We start from the raw sequence: 11992 nt of genomic DNA, 5'->3' as shown, positions 1-11992 counted from the left end.
ACGCGGGAGGACGAGAAGTGCAGTTTTTTGCCCCTTCCGGGCTTTCATACAGGAAATTACCTTTAATTACCAATTAATATTATTTACATAAGTATTTATGACTGATTTAATTTGACTTGTTTATAACATAAACATTCTAAATGTGTCATAGTTCATTTCCTGTTGCAGGGTTTGTAAATGACATCAACTGATAAGTTAACAAGGACCAAGGCTGTTGCCTAGCAATGGAATTCCGTCGAAAAGGTCTATATAACTTGTATTATCTTGAATATGATGTATGCCTTTTTTTTATTGTGCAATAAAAACAATTTTAAAAAAAGTTGAGCGTTACTAATAATTTTTGGCCTTCACAATGAGTTTATTAAAAATTAAAAACATGATTAAAGTCATCTTACAGCCTTCCTCACCGGATGGAGTTATCTCCATGACAACTGACGTGGATAGAGTGGACTCAGGTAAAGGCTGGTAAGGGGCCTTGAGTTATGATTTAGCTTTTCTTTGTGTCTGAATAAATAGCTTTTGGTTCCCTCTTTTCCTAAAAAAATAGTTAGAAATGCTAAAATAAACTTACACACACCATATCTCATTGAATAATTTATATTTCTGGCAAAATATTAACATGAAAGAGAAACATTAACATGAAAAAGAAAAGAAAACCCATAAAATGTCATAAAGGTATTTAACTATTTAATGACATCTGTTAATATTCTCCCCATGTATTATATTCCAGTTTTTGTCTGAAAGTCATATTTTATGTTTTTTAGACCAATATCAGCCCTAAAAATCCAAGCATGTGAAATGCGTATAATGATAGAATGTAAACTCCTGTTGATATCATGCAACTCCCACATTCCCATAAATATAACAGCGGACATGACAGTGGTGTCCCGGTTGCTGCAGCCATGCAGTCAATCAGCTCAGGACTAATATACTTCAATTTTCATGGTTATGCAGTTCTGCTGCAAACTCTAAACTAAACCAGAACACATATCAAGTCTGCATTCCTTTAGAAACAATGAAAGCTTTATTTACAATGTCAAAGATCATTTGGTTAACAAATATATATTTTGCACATATCTGCAAAGTAAACAGTGTTTATTTTACAACAATCGTTCAGGTTACAGTAAGAGTGGGTCAGATAGAATAGACAGTATATTTACACCCATGAAAGAATTGTACAAGTCTTCAAGTGCACTTAGCGCACACTCACAACACATTATTATAAATATTCATAAACATTTCAAAAGATGAAATGGGAAATCTAGTCTGACTGGGTTAATTGGATAATCAAATCTTTGTGCCTACTTTATAAATTCAGTTATTCAGATCAAACTCTCTTAAAGGGGAAGTTGCTTCGTCGCCTTGTGAAGAATACTGACCTCAGATCGGCAGACAGAAGCGACTCCGCCCCTACACCAAGCAGCTGCAAGCTTCTTGGCGATTTAGTTAACCTACATACTACAGCAGAAGTCTAAGTCGTTTGGTCCATACATATAAAGCAATGCACAAGACCAAGTACTGCATAGTTACAAAGGGGAACGTAATACAATCACTTCAAGAGGACAATCCTATAAGGTTCGCAATAAAGCCTTGCAGAAAGTGATTCTAAAGTACTAATCGTCACCATTACAGTTACAAATGCCTACAGACAATACATACAAGTCATACAGCATGGAGAGGCTGGAGTCAAATGTTTTTTGGTCTTTTTCTACATTTTATAATTTACACTCTGAACATACACCTTAACAACTCTTAAAACATTGATGGTAGAAAAAAAAAAGACTCAGTTTAAGGTCACTTTAGCTCCAAACAATCAGAGAAGATTAAGAAGCTCTGTCACACATGCCACAATGAGTTTGTACACAGTTTGTTGGATTTAAGCAGCACTGACAGTGAGGACCAAAATAAGCCCTTGGATACAGTCCTACATGCTCAGTCACATCAGCTGAATGACTCACACTGTGTGTGTACGCGTGTCAACAATCTAGTTCCTGATAGAGTTTATCAATAAAATGATGCAACTGTGTCTATATGCACAGACGCAGACGATGGAACAGTAACAGGTTACATTTAGAGTGAATCAGAGATTGTTATCATTACAAACATTTCCTCAGGCTGAGGTACAGAAAAATGAAAAGGTTTTAAAAACCTCCTCGACAATGCTTCAATAGAGAAAGGTTGATAAGGCAGAAACTGAAATATTGGCAAACCGGTTAGAAGGAAGAGTGGTCTTTTAAGGATCAGTTACAAAACGGTAGTATACAGCAGTTGAAAGAGACATTCAAAGAAAATAGGTCCAAAGGATGTTGAGACATCAACAAAGTCTGTTATTAAACTACAACTCAACTTACAGAGGCACTTAAACTGAATGTTGAGAAAGACTACCTCTGTTGTCGACTACATCGCCGAGCTACATTCTGACAGCTGGTTTGAACTTGCCGATTGCTGTAAAGCCAAATTTTTCACAGCAGCAGGTGGAGAATATAACCATGCTGCTACACGACTCAATGCTTTTTTGGGCGGACATTCAGCTGGCAGCCTTTGCCAGGGCAACTGATGAAGAAACACGACACCCACAGGTGTTGTCTCAGGTCCTAAAAAAGTAAACGCACTGTAGGATAGGTAAGGCTCATATCCAGCATTTCAGTTCTGTCCTATGATGTGATTCTAAAAATGTTAGGCCTAATGACAGTCACAGCCTCACACTTTCATACTATAAACTCATTCTCAGTTGTGTATGTAGCGTATTTTTAACGGGTTGCAAAAGCTTTACTTAGAGCACAGGAAAAAAAGTAAGTTTTTTCTTTTTTTTAGCTGTATAAGAAGCTTTCAATCTATAAACAGTGTATATGTAGTATGAAAGTGGGACACTGTGACTGTGTCGACAGTTGTGGCCACAATTAAAGTCATACAGAACACTACAACGTTTAAATATTAAAACAGTGTCCTCCCCATATTCTTTTTCAGGTTTCATAGCATTCTTTAAACCTCCTACATAATATATTGCCGTGTTCATTCACATTTCTGTTTGTGCTTTTTTACAATTCCATTAGGTGTTAAAATATGTTCTCTATATGTTGACAAGATCATTTACAATTCAAAATGTTCCTCACTCCTCTAATCGAACATTTTTACGCAATAAATAATAGAATTATGGAGGCAAAATATTTCATACAATATCTGATCTCAGTGACGCTCCAATACGGCGCCGTCTGACAACAGTTGATCTGTGACAAATTTCTATTGTTTTAGCTCTTTTCCAGCACACTGGGTTTAAAATTCAACAATGATTATGAAGTTAAAGTGCTGCCTCTCAGCTTTCTTTTGTATTCAGTCACCCAAATTAAAGCCAAAGCAGCAGGAGAATGATGCATCAAAGCAAACAAGGAGGATTGAGTATGTGGTGTAGGCAAAAAGTTTCGGAAACAAGCAAGAAGTGAAGATGGCTGCAATATCTGTGGGTCATAGACTACAGCCATTGTTTTTTAAATTTTAAGGCAGGTTAACAGACTCCTTAAATGGAGGTCTGATCACTGATCACCCAATACGGATGTAAAACCTGTCAAATTACAGCTAAAAGTTTAACCTCATCATCATTGTTTAATTGCAATGAACTGAATTACGAAGCCAACACAATAATTTGTCACTGTCAAATGTATTATTTCTCTGCTACTCTATTACAATTTTTGAATCCATATATATATTTTTTTTCTAATAAAGAACCTACTTTTGTTCCAGGTGGATGTTTTTATTAAAGTCCCCTATGGAACGATCAATTTAGCAGCATTAATGGACTTTTAATGCGAACAAATAGCACAGTCCATCCAATCAAAACATCTACTCATTCTCCAACTGACATTCACCAAAGGGTCAGTCCAGGAGCAGAGAGCTGAGACTCGGTGGTGTTATGGTTTAAGAAGGCTGGATTGCTCATGAGGCGTTTTGTGTGTAGAAGAAATGATATCGCTACTACAGTCAGCTGAAGCAAAATTCAGCAAATGAATGTCACAGAAAAAAAGTAGGAGTTGTTTAGCTGAGAGGTAATGTTGGGATTGAAGGCATCTGAGGGTTGCTGTTGGCACATCAGCTGGTGGAAGACCGAGAGACGGGAGTTTGGCTGGAGTTCACGGTGGTGGGGGAAGACTAGGATTGAGCTAGAGGTTGTATTTTAAAATCTAAGCGGGAAAGCTGTCAGGAGAGGGTGTTTTCTCTTTTGGCCCTCTTGTCATAGATTAGCGTCAGCACGTTTGCAGTGTCCTTCAGCAAAGCGTCAAAGATGCTGTCAGCCAGCTGCATCTTGACAAACAGCTCGTCCTCGTCATAGTTGACCCACTGGGCTTCCTCCTCATGGAGTTCCTGTACCTGAGAGACAAACAGGGTCAACTACTGCAGCAAAATGACTAAACAAGAGGGGGACATGCTATTTGTTTGTATTATGTGCATGTATTTCCAGATGACAGAAAAATGTAATCCCTGATGGTGCTCTTTAAATTAAATCGTACAAATCCCTCAAACATTTGAGACCTACCAGAATGTGATCGACTCTGTCTCGCTTCTTTTTGCCAAATTTGAGCATCTTTTGCCAGTCAGTCTTCTGGCTGTGATCTTTTGTCAGACCGTACAGTTTCAGTATTTCTGCTGAGATGAATTCCTGGAAAAACAATGTAGAAAACATACCATGTCATCAGGCGTGTAAAAGGCATTGCCCTACATTTGAATTTGTAAGACTGTAGAGGACTTTATTACTGCACTCCATAAAACTTTCTGATAACAAAGGTGAATTTACAAAGCCATATTGTGAAGATTGTTTACACTTCCTGTCACTTCGGAAGATAAAAACACCAACTATACTCTTAATTAATCTAGTTGCCTTTAAAGTAAGGCAATAAGAATTCTACAATATAGTAGGACAGAGTAAGTAGTCAGGTCTTTATCTAAGGCACATACTTCTCAGACAGAAATGTAGTGTCTCTTTCTGTTGCTGGTGACTCTCCTGCAGTACTGTACCTGGATTTTGGCAAGGTCTCCTGGTGTCTTTACTCTGTGAAATGAGGAGGACTTGACTCTGCGTGGTTTGACCCACTGAGGCTGATTGGCGTTGGGGTCCTCAGCATAGAGCTCCTGAAGCATCTCCCATGTCAGGTCATACACCGCCTGGGGAATGATGAGATACAAGTGCTTGAATATGTAATATTAAATAAAACTGAGCTTAAAGCTGCAGTGGTTTCTCAGGTTGAGAAACCCTATGTTAGGTGAACATAAATGCATGTCAGAAGTTTTTACTGCTCAACAGCTCTACTATTCAAAGAAAAGCATCTGACCAACTGAGGCAATATGTGGAGCAAGAGTCTGGTGTTTGTCAGAAGCAAAGGGATATCTCGAAGACAACTGAAAGACCTCTGTCGTCTTGAAAACATTAAGATGCAAATTAGGGAGGAATGTGCTGAATAATGGAAATTCGCCTGGTCTTTAACCTCAGTGAACTCACTCAGAATAAGTGCTGTCTTCAAGACTACACTGCAAGTTCAGCTGTTGTTGGCCTAGTGCTACTGAAGCAGGACAGCGTGCTGATTTTCACCAGCATTATGGGTAGGGGGATGAAAAGCAAGTTAAGGATGCTTGTCTTACTTCTCTTCAAGTTTACAGAATGCATTACAGTTTTAGTGGACTATCTGTATGGTTGCTTTTGTAATACTTCTTTTTTTGACGTTTTGCAAGTTCTCCTATTTCACCTTTCTGTAGCTGCGGACACAGAGGGCCTCCTGGTCCTGGTTGCTGGCCTCTTTACCCAAATACTCTTGTGAAGGTTTGGGGTTTGGCAGCTGTGCAAGTGTCAGTGCTCCCTCCTTCCCCAGGCGACAGCTCTCCCAGATCTCCTGGGTGGCAGCATGAACCATCTTCTCCACCTCTGTGGCTAAGTGGGGCACCACCATGGCAGGCTGCTCAGGTAGTTTGGGGGGCAGGGGGAGTGGTAGCTCAGGTCGAGGTGGAATTTTAACCTGCTCCCCGCCTGATGATGTGACCAGCCCCCCTAAGGCTCCAGCTGATGAATCAGACCTCCCCAGCCTCACCTCCTCCTCTTCTTCCTCTCTCTGTTTGAGTCTCTGCTGTTCTCTTCGGGAACTGAGGCCAAAGTCCTCATCAAACCAGTCCTGATCGTCACCCAGCTCATCTAGCAGTTCGCGGCTCAGTTCCAGCTCTGCTAGTCGCTTGGCGAGCTCCTCCTGACCGCTGGCCCCCAACACTGGACTCTCCTGTTGTGAAAGAAATACAGGGGAAAGTGAATTTCATGCTCACTTCCAATTTTAGACTAGAACCTTCCATATATATAAATATCTAACTGCACCATGACAGAACAAGTCCCATTATAAATCAAGGTTTTACACTTTTGATCTTGTCACAAAGATTATTCTTTCTCACCGATGTTTCAGACACAAAAGGTTTTCAGCAGAGAGAACAAATTCAATAAAGTCTGTCAACATCAAGTTGGACTTTGGCTCAGCACACAGAAAAACAAGGGTTCTCTAGGTCAAATCAACAAGTAGCGTTTGCCAATAACTTGACTTGATGTTATTGCTGCCGTTTCCACACAATGAAAATTCCACAGTTCAATCATGAACAGCACAATTCAATTTTTATGGTTTTTGATCACTGACGGTGACATTTTGAATAATGTGTCTTCCATTACTTGGTAAATACATTAATTCAATTCAATTCAATTTTATTTACAGTGCCAAATCATAACAAAAGTTATCTAAGGACACTTTACGGAGTAGGTATAGACCACATTCTATGACTTATTTATGATTTACATAGACCCAACATTACAAAATATTGTTATTTTTTATTTTAAAGTTGTATAACAGGTTACTAAAGAATCAGAAATACACACTCACCGGTTGGTTGCACAGCTCTGGAGAAGACAACTCCTCTTTTTCTGTAGGTAGGAAGAAGGGTAGACCATCTTTTTGTTGCACTGAAGAGAACCATTCTTCTTCAACTTTTCCACCAAACAGGTCTCCGTTCACTTGGTTGGCAGCTGCTATCTTCTGCTCTTTAGCCTTTTTAATTTCAGCAAACTGTGTCAACGTGTCTTTCATAAAGTTGTTGAGGAGCTTGTCTGCAACTGTGTCCAGTAAGTCTCTGTCCTTCTGTTCTATTTTATCATCCTTGGTATCTGTGGAAGGATCAGCAGGACTATACTGGTGTTGTGAGTCCACCTCTTCTCTCTCAAGAAGAGAAGTAATCTCCTTCTGACTCTGCTTTCCCAGGCGAATCTTGTCAATGTCAGTGATGAGGAGGGAGGTTGGTGCATCTTCAAAATCCAACATTATGTCCTTTGTGTTGCCATTAGGAATGGGGTGCTTGGATTCTTTGTAAAGCAGTGAATTGAGGTGGGATCCAGTATTGTTAACAGACTCATCCGTTACCTTTTTATCTCCAGACCCACAGACCTTATTAGATGTTTGTTCATTTTCACTCTTCAGATTACCTTGTTTTGGGGATTTGTGCTCATCTGTTTTACCTTTATCCCCACCTTTTTCTGACAGACCGTCGAAGAACGAATCCTCATCCTCCGTGGTGTCTGTGTAGATCTCAAACTTGTCTGGCAGGTGTGTGATCTTGTCCGGAGGAGCAAAGATACCGTGGCTCTCATCACATTCAAAGTATACCACCTCATCATAGGTGCCGTTGTTGCTCCCCTCAGATTTATCCAACTCCACACCCGCCCAGAAGCCATGAGCAAAGCTCGTTGGACCTTTGAATCTCAGTGTGCCGGGCTGAACACCACCAACAAGAACCCGATCGCCGACGTTAAAACTTGGCATTTCATCTATGACAGGACAGAGAGGGGTCTGCAAAGGTGAGATGGGTGGTGAGTGGCTGGAATTCACAATATCCTTGCTGTCATGTTTGGAGTCTTCACTGTGGTTATGAAGATCCAGCAGTCCACCAGATTGGTGGCTAGCTTCACTAGTCCCCGAATGATGACTCAGCTCTTCAGCTATTTCCTCCTCATCCTGGCTGTCGAACGGTGCGTCCTTTCTTGAGCCCTTGATCCCAGTAGGGGCAACTGAGATTTGAGAGGCAGGCTTCGAACTTTGATGCTCTTCCCTGGGGGAAGAATCCACTGAAGACTCAAAATCGTCATGATAACCATCTGCTGCAGGAGAAAATGCCTCAATATCCTTTATGAGTACCTCCTTCTTTGAAGAGAAGGCAACAGAGTCAGGGGAGGAGGATTGGTCACTGGATGCAGAGCTATAGCTTGGATGAGATGACGTTTTTGGATCCACTGTAGCTGGATGTGTTTCAGAGGTTTCCCTTGTCTTCATTTGTTTATCTTGTTCTTGGCTAACAGTTGGAGAATATAGATGTTGTTCACTCATGGAAGAGGAAACATGTTTAGATGTAGACAGCTTCTCTTGTGAGTCGAGTCTGTCTTCCTTTTCTAGTTTGAGAAGACATTCAGAGTGTTGATCCTCAAGTGTGGAGCTTACGTTCACCTCAAGCTCATCCTGAATGTCAGATCTTTGATAAGACACAATGTTCTCATCGCTGGACTCATTCATCTGTGCCTGGGCTTCCTTAGAGGAAGGTCTTAAAAGACCCTCTGTGGACTGGTGGTTGCCCGGTCCTGAGGGTGGACGCTCTGGGCTGCCATATACTGGGGTTGGAGTAACTGTCGGTGGGTCTTCATCAGATAATTCTTCAGGCACTGAGGTGGATCTACTAAGATCATGTTGAGGAAGGGCATCTATCATAATAGGAAAGGGTCCCATTATTATTGGAATATGACAAAGCCCTTTTTAAAAAAAACAATGTATTATTTATGAGTAAATAACTTACTGTTATCTAATGAAGCATCAATTCGCATCCTTTCTGAGTCAGAGATTTTGCTGGTTTCAGACCTGAGAAACAAGGATTTGCTATTATTTGAACAACAATATTTTCTAACTCACATTACAGTATAAGCTTTGTGGTCATATATTAACAGCTGCTTTTGGTACCTGTGAGCAGGTGGTTTAATACTGGACTTTTCTGTGATTGAGGTGGAATCTTTGATCTGTGGCTTTGCATCCGTTGCTGAGTCTGGCTCCTTGTTCAGTTCTGCCTTAGTTTTTGCGATAAAGTTGTTATAGTTCTGAAAGGAAAACAGGAGTTAAGATAAGAGATAGGAAGTCTACTTACACAGTACATGGATAAACACATACACACATTTAAACAAATATGCAATCATCCAAGTTTGTCTCGCTCATACACATTTACCTCCAGCTGTTTCAGTAGGCTGGCCTCCTGTGCCTTCAGGCGCTCCTTATTCCTCTTCTTCTGCTCTTTCTTCAGCTGGTAGGCCATAAACTTGCGTTTTTGGAGTTCTTCCTTCAGAGCCTTGATACGGCTCTCTATGTCACTCTGGTCTGAAATGGGTTCTGACGAAAAATTGTGATGATAAATCACCATTAGAATGTGAAACCAGTGCCAGATCTCTGATTAGCAAATGGTAATCCAACTTTGTGCCCAATCGAACTCAAACTCAATTCTTTGGAGATTAGTGTACATTTTCTTTACTAAGAATGTATTAGGTTCATTTTGTGCATGTTGCTTGTAAACAATGAACAAATAGTCTTACAAAGATTAGCCCTCTGAGACCCAAAGTGACCCATTTTTGCCTTTTTAGGGGGATACTTAGTGGAGATAGCAGGTCAACAGTATATGTCACATATAAGTGGTATAAATAATCTGAAAACAAACCTGGGAACCTGTAGATTCCCACTGTGCGTCAAGTTTTTCTAGTCATATATCTGTAATAAACACTGTGTTTCGGTTAGGCGCCTATTTAATGTTGAAGATTTAGTGTGGATAAGGGCTTTTGTGTAAAATAAATACGATTGAAAAATCTGCTGTGATTTGGTATCAAAAACTTTTGACTTCCAAAAGGGTCTCACTACAATTAATGACTATCATCATCACACATGCAGACGGTTGGACTCATTGAATCCGCAAGGGTCTCAGCTTTCCAGCCAGTTTAAACAGTGGCTCGAAAATGAATACAACACATTCAGCTACAATAACGTCAGCAGAACTGTCTTTGTTGTACAGTAACTAAGTCCAATGCAAAGTGGTCTCTCCTCCTATCAGACAGCTAAGCGGGTTAGGTATCAGAGAAGTGCATAATGTATTCCTGGCAGCATCACATTATGCCTGACTACACAGCGCCAACAATATAGCTGCATTACATCCATCCTCTCTTCTTTGCCCCTTCTATCTTTTCTGAGAACTAGCTACCAGGAACTAATATACAATAAACACATATTCACTATATGCCTGATTAGTTTTTGGGTAACTCACCAGTCTGCACAGGCATGGGGGATTCAGTCTGCTGAGTGCGGGCCTGGTTGGCGTTCCAGGAGGAGGAGGAGCGAAGCTGCATCTTGGTTTTGCTGCTGCCATCTGAAGGCGAGGCAGCAGGGCTGTGGCTGCCTTTGAGTGGAGAGTGGAGAGACTAGACAGGAGGAGGAGGAAAGTAATATTATTTCAGGACATAACAACAGTCAGATGGACTAAAAGAGACATGCATGGATTAATGCGCATGCACGATAAATTGACAAATGTGTACGTTTTTAAGTCTTTTAAATTACTTCTCAAAACCTACTTTTTAACAGTAGATCTGTCATTTGTATACTTTTTATCCCTCTTTTATCACCTGTATTTTATTAGACACTCTGATTTATCCGGTCTTATGTTCTTATTATGATATACATATCATGCATATTTTTATCATGTGCATATTAGCTTATCTTCCATTCTGTAAAGCACCTTGAAACAAAAACTTAACACTAAAAATAAACTCAGCTACCATCAAAGAGATACAGTATGAGACTAATTATTGAAAACTACACTCATGCGTACTTGTCTGCTAGGTGACTGGGAAGCTGAAGTGAAGTCCTGGGTGTAATTTGGAGGGCTGCTCTGCACAGACGCCAAAGGTGTTTCAGGGATCCCCGCAGGTTGCACCGAAGGTGGGCTTTCTGGTTGCTGGGACCCCAGTCCTTCTGTGTGTATACTGGACTCAGGTGTCGCTGAGGAACAGTCGCCCTCACTCACATACTCTGAAAACATGTAAAATAGGTAATGAAGTCATAGTTAATTGTCTAGATTTATTTTGAACTTAAACTTGGCAAGAACCAGCTAAGATCCTGTTGCTCCACCTTTCTCACTGTCAGTTCTGGGCTCTGAACTTCGATGGTGACTGGGGCTGGGGCTAATTTCGGAGATCGCCTTTTCCTGACTGTCCGCCATATCCCGAGGTCTTTGTCTGTCCCATACAGCCAGGGCTTCCTTTTCCATCCTGCGGACCTCTGCCTCCTCTTGGTCCAGGCGCTGTTTCCACTGCAGCAGCTCCTCGGCATGGTGACGCCTCTGCATTAGCTGCTGCTCCCGCTTTGTCAGAAACCTAGGGAAGGGGACCATAAGAATTGAAGGAAAAAAGTATGGGGAGATGAGGAAAGAGTGGAGGGATGATGAAGGAAGAGACAGGAAGATGGGTTGTGAGGGATAAGATAAGTAGGCAGGGAAGAGGGAGAGAGGAGAAGTTTGACAAAGACATTAAGCACAAGGAATGTTAAACATGACATTGCAGAAGCAAGCAGACCAAAATCACCTGGAGATCCAGTTACCACTGCAAACTCACCTTAAATGACTCACACACAAACACACACAAAATACATGCTTTCCTTATTTATTTCCCTGGAATAATCATCCAAATAAAGAAGTGTACAAGCACCCATCAACTCAACAAGCATAAAGTGATGACATGTTATTTAGGAGAAAAGGAGAGCAGGAAAATAACAGTGAAGATGTCAGATTCATGCTTCAGACTGAAACCCAGGGGTTGAACGCTCATTTGGTGCAATCCCCCACAACTCAAACATTTTAGTAACATTTAGTTATCAATTTAGTAATTACCCAAAATAGAAAAAAATCTAAGCAT

The 11992-nt window shown here is 40.7% G+C and overlaps 1 protein-coding gene across 4 annotated transcripts in view; it reads right to left on the bottom strand.

The window, feature by feature from the left end:
• Positions 1-1095: 1095 nt before the first annotated feature.
• The window catches only part of cep350 (centrosomal protein 350), a 34173-nt gene continuing 23276 nt past the window's right edge, over positions 1096-11992 (bottom strand). For 3 of the 4 annotated variants that reach the window (XM_083940399.1, XM_083940402.1, XM_083940400.1), the window contains 11 exons: positions 11211-11455; positions 10912-11111; positions 10351-10504; positions 9271-9431; positions 9012-9145; positions 8851-8930; positions 6897-8758; positions 5733-6254; positions 5008-5154; positions 4529-4651; positions 1096-4362 (listed from right to left, as the gene is read on the bottom strand). In XM_083940399.1, coding sequence (XP_083796525.1) covers positions 4192-4362; positions 4529-4651; positions 5008-5154; positions 5733-6254; positions 6897-8758; positions 8851-8930; positions 9012-9145; positions 9271-9431; positions 10351-10504; positions 10912-11111; positions 11211-11455 — 3799 coding nt within the window. In that variant the 3' untranslated portion in view covers positions 1096-4191. The remainder of the gene's footprint in view (positions 4363-4528; positions 4652-5007; positions 5155-5732; positions 6255-6896; positions 8759-8850; positions 8931-9011; positions 9146-9270; positions 9432-10350; positions 10505-10911; positions 11112-11210; positions 11456-11992) is intronic. The other variant, XM_083940401.1, reaches the window with a different exon arrangement.

This window comes from Echiichthys vipera (assembly GCF_963691815.1).
Source record: "Echiichthys vipera genome assembly, chromosome: 3".
NCBI classification, from domain to species: domain Eukaryota; kingdom Metazoa; phylum Chordata; class Actinopteri; order Perciformes; family Trachinidae; genus Echiichthys; species Echiichthys vipera.
The sequence above is the reverse complement of the archived record's forward strand: the minus strand, read 5'-3'. Positions and strand labels throughout refer to the sequence as shown.